The sequence below is a fragment of the Capricornis sumatraensis genome, chromosome 5, assembly GCF_032405125.1.
Source record: "Capricornis sumatraensis isolate serow.1 chromosome 5, serow.2, whole genome shotgun sequence".
NCBI classification, from domain to species: domain Eukaryota; kingdom Metazoa; phylum Chordata; class Mammalia; order Artiodactyla; family Bovidae; genus Capricornis; species Capricornis sumatraensis.
The window spans coordinates 92108805-92111897 of record NC_091073.1 but is presented as its reverse complement, the minus strand read 5'-3'; the positions used below and the strand labels follow the sequence as shown (position 1 = coordinate 92111897).

At 44.5% G+C, this 3093-nt stretch overlaps 1 protein-coding gene across 1 annotated transcript; it reads left to right on the top strand.

The window, feature by feature from the left end:
* Positions 1-1232: 1232 nt before the first annotated feature.
* Positions 1233-2138, top strand: TAS2R16 (taste 2 receptor member 16). The gene is given in 1 exon segment (XM_068972517.1): positions 1233-2138. A coding segment is annotated over 1 exon segment (906 nt).
* Positions 2139-3093: the final 955 nt, after the last annotated feature.

The window sequence follows — 3093 nt, the reverse complement described above, 5'->3', positions numbered from 1 at the left end:
GGGAAGCTCAATGACAAGAACTATAGAAACAAACGAACAAAGAGACGAAGTCCTTTAGGCTGCTCCCTTCTGTAGACATCAAGTTTAAAAATTGTTTTACTAGTGGTAAGAGGGCCCTCTTTCAATTCATCTTGAGCAGTGGGAACAGTGACAAACATAGCCTCACCACATGAGGGGAAAAAAAAACAATGACGATAATGGAACAAATGGATATATATATATAGCTTTTATATATCCTAAAGATATATAAAACCTGAGCTCAAGGTACTGGAATCAGCAAAACAATAGCCAAGGAAGCCACCTCTCAATTTTAGGGAGTGAGTGGGCACTGTGAGGTGATTTCTCTGAGTTAAGAAGTCCAATGGGCAGTGAAGAAAATTGCCCATCTTAGACAAGGAGATGAAGATCTCAGCTTCCTGCAATTTCTTGGGTGGACTCTCACAGCAAAGATTTTCTTTATTGTTTCTTACATAGATTCAAAGACTTCCCAGGTGGTTCAGTGATAAAGAATCCTCCTGCCCAGCAGGAGGCCTAGGTTCCACCCCTGGATCAGGAAGATCCCCTAGAGAAGGAAATGGCAACCCACTCTAGTATTCTTGCCTGGGAAATCTCCACAGAAAGAGAGGCCTGGCGGGCTACAGTCCATGCAGCACAAAGACTCAGACATGACTGAGTGACTGAGTGCACACATTAGAGAGGTTGAAACTTTGATTGTGGCATCTGTGCCCAGCAGCTGCAGAAGCTGGGGAGTCAGGGTTTTTGAAGTTGACATTGTTACAGCACTCAGTGAGCAGATTAGAAATGTTACCTGGGACATGAATGGACAGAGAAGGATTTATCTTTCCTGCAGTTCAAGTTTTAGGTATAAAGAGTGAGACTATCCTATTGAAATGATGATGAAATAAGCTAAAGACACCTCAGAAGATATAAACAGCATGGTTATGAAATAGGGATGTCTTCTGTGGGAATAATCAAATCACCTCAGAAGCAAGAGTCCACACTCCAACCACATTTCCCTGCATCCAGGACTGATAACAAACCAGCAAGCAAAGCATAAACAAATCCTGTAGCTAGGGAAATGGCAAAGTCAAAACTAAGCCAGGGAAAATTTGCATCAGGAGGGAGGTATTTTCTTGCATGAAACACTAATGGGGCCAGGAACCTGGTCCCAAACTGGAAACTGTGGCAGAGATTCTGACTACATGCCCAGGAAGTTTCCTTGGAATAGAAGGATGATAACCAGCCAACTCTCTGTCTTCTTCATGCTCATCTATATGCTCGAGTTCTTGACAATAACTGGGCAGAGCAGCCTGATTGTCATAGTGCTGGGCAGAGAGTGGGTGCAGACTCAAAGGCTGCCGCCTGTGGACATGATTCTCGCCAGCCTGGGCATCTGCCGCTTCTGTCAACTGTGGTCATCGATGCTGCACAACTTTGGCTCCCACTTCCACCTTAATTACAATTTTTGGTATTTCGGGATCATCTGGCAATTTACTAACATCCTTTCCTTCTGGTTGACCAGCTTGCTTGCTGTCTTCTACTGTGTCAAAGTCTCCTTCTTCAGCCACCCCATCTTCCTCTGGATGAAGTGGAGAATTGTGAGATGGGTTCCTCGGCTGCTGCTGGGCTCTCTGCTGGTTTCTTGTGTGTCTACCATTTTTTCAGCTACTAGTTACTACATCCTCATTCAGTTCATCTCCATGAAGGATTTCCCTAGAAACAGCACCATGCTGGAGAGACTGGAGGCGTTCCTGTGGGATTTTTCCACACTGCAGCAAGTAGTCGTATTGGTTATTCCTTTCCTCCTGTTCCTGGCCTCCACAGTCTCGCTCATGGCCTTATTATCCTGACATCTGAAGCAGACGAAAGACCTCCACACAGGCCGCCCCATCTCCAGCCCGGACGCTCACTCTGCCGCCCTGAGGTCTCTAGGCATCTCCCTCATCTTGTTCTCCTTTTACTTTCTGGCCGTGCTCGTCTCCATCTCGGATGTCCTATTTAATAAAGCGTCTTGGTTCTGGGCCTGGGAAGCTATCATCTATGCATTAGTCTCTATTCATTCTACTTTGCTAATGCTGAGCAGTGCCAAACTGAAAAGAGTTTTAAAGGCAAGGTGCTGGAGCCTAGAAGCTGCCTGAGGCATAGGGAACAAGACCTCTGGGCAAATGAGCTTTTGCACTGATACAACGAATCCCAATAACCAAACTGGCAGGATTTTGACAATCCCCTGTGTGACACTGAGAAACCATAAACGTCAGCCTCATTCTCTTTGCCCACAGGCATCTATCTCCAAACAACCAAGCTCTTCTGTTCTAAGCCACTGCTTCCTTCTCCTGTCCACAATCCCCAGGTTGGTGCAAACTCTCTCATGACTTCCTCTACCCTTCTACCTCTGGGATCTTTCTCCCGGTGCATTCAACACAAGAGGCCTGAAATCATGGTGTCCCCATTTTGTTTTTATCTGACCTAGTCTATGACTGCCAATTCTTCACTTACTAATATGAGTCTTTTTGCCCATACCCTGAATGTTTTCCATACTAAGCCCTTAATTTACCTTCCCTGCTTTAGTCAGGAAAAGATCTTGAATATCTCTCTCTGCTGCTTCTGAACTTTTATCCTATAATATGATTTTCCTTATTTGTGTCTCTTCCAAATACAGTGGCTTTATGCTTTTAATACTCAAATTAAATTTTAACTCTTTCATTTTCATTTGCTAAGACATTACACTTTCCCCAGAAAAGGAGACGACTTACCCAGTCTAGGTTCATCTTGGAATTTGTTCAAATATTGGCAATTTAATTTGACCAGTTTATTCCCTGGCATAGGAACCAGCAACCAATTTAAGTATCCTTGCCTAGAAAATTCTGTGGATAGAGGAGTCTGGCAGGCTACAGTCCATGGGGTCACAAGGAGACAGACACGACTGAGCAACTAAGCACACACACATGTGTGTGTGCATGCGTGCACACACACACACACACACACACACACACACACACAGTTTCCATTGGCTGGATTCTTGCCTCTTCAGTGTACTACAAAATGGAATGAAATTTCTAGAAATATTCCCAGATTGAGGTTTAGCTGGTTTTC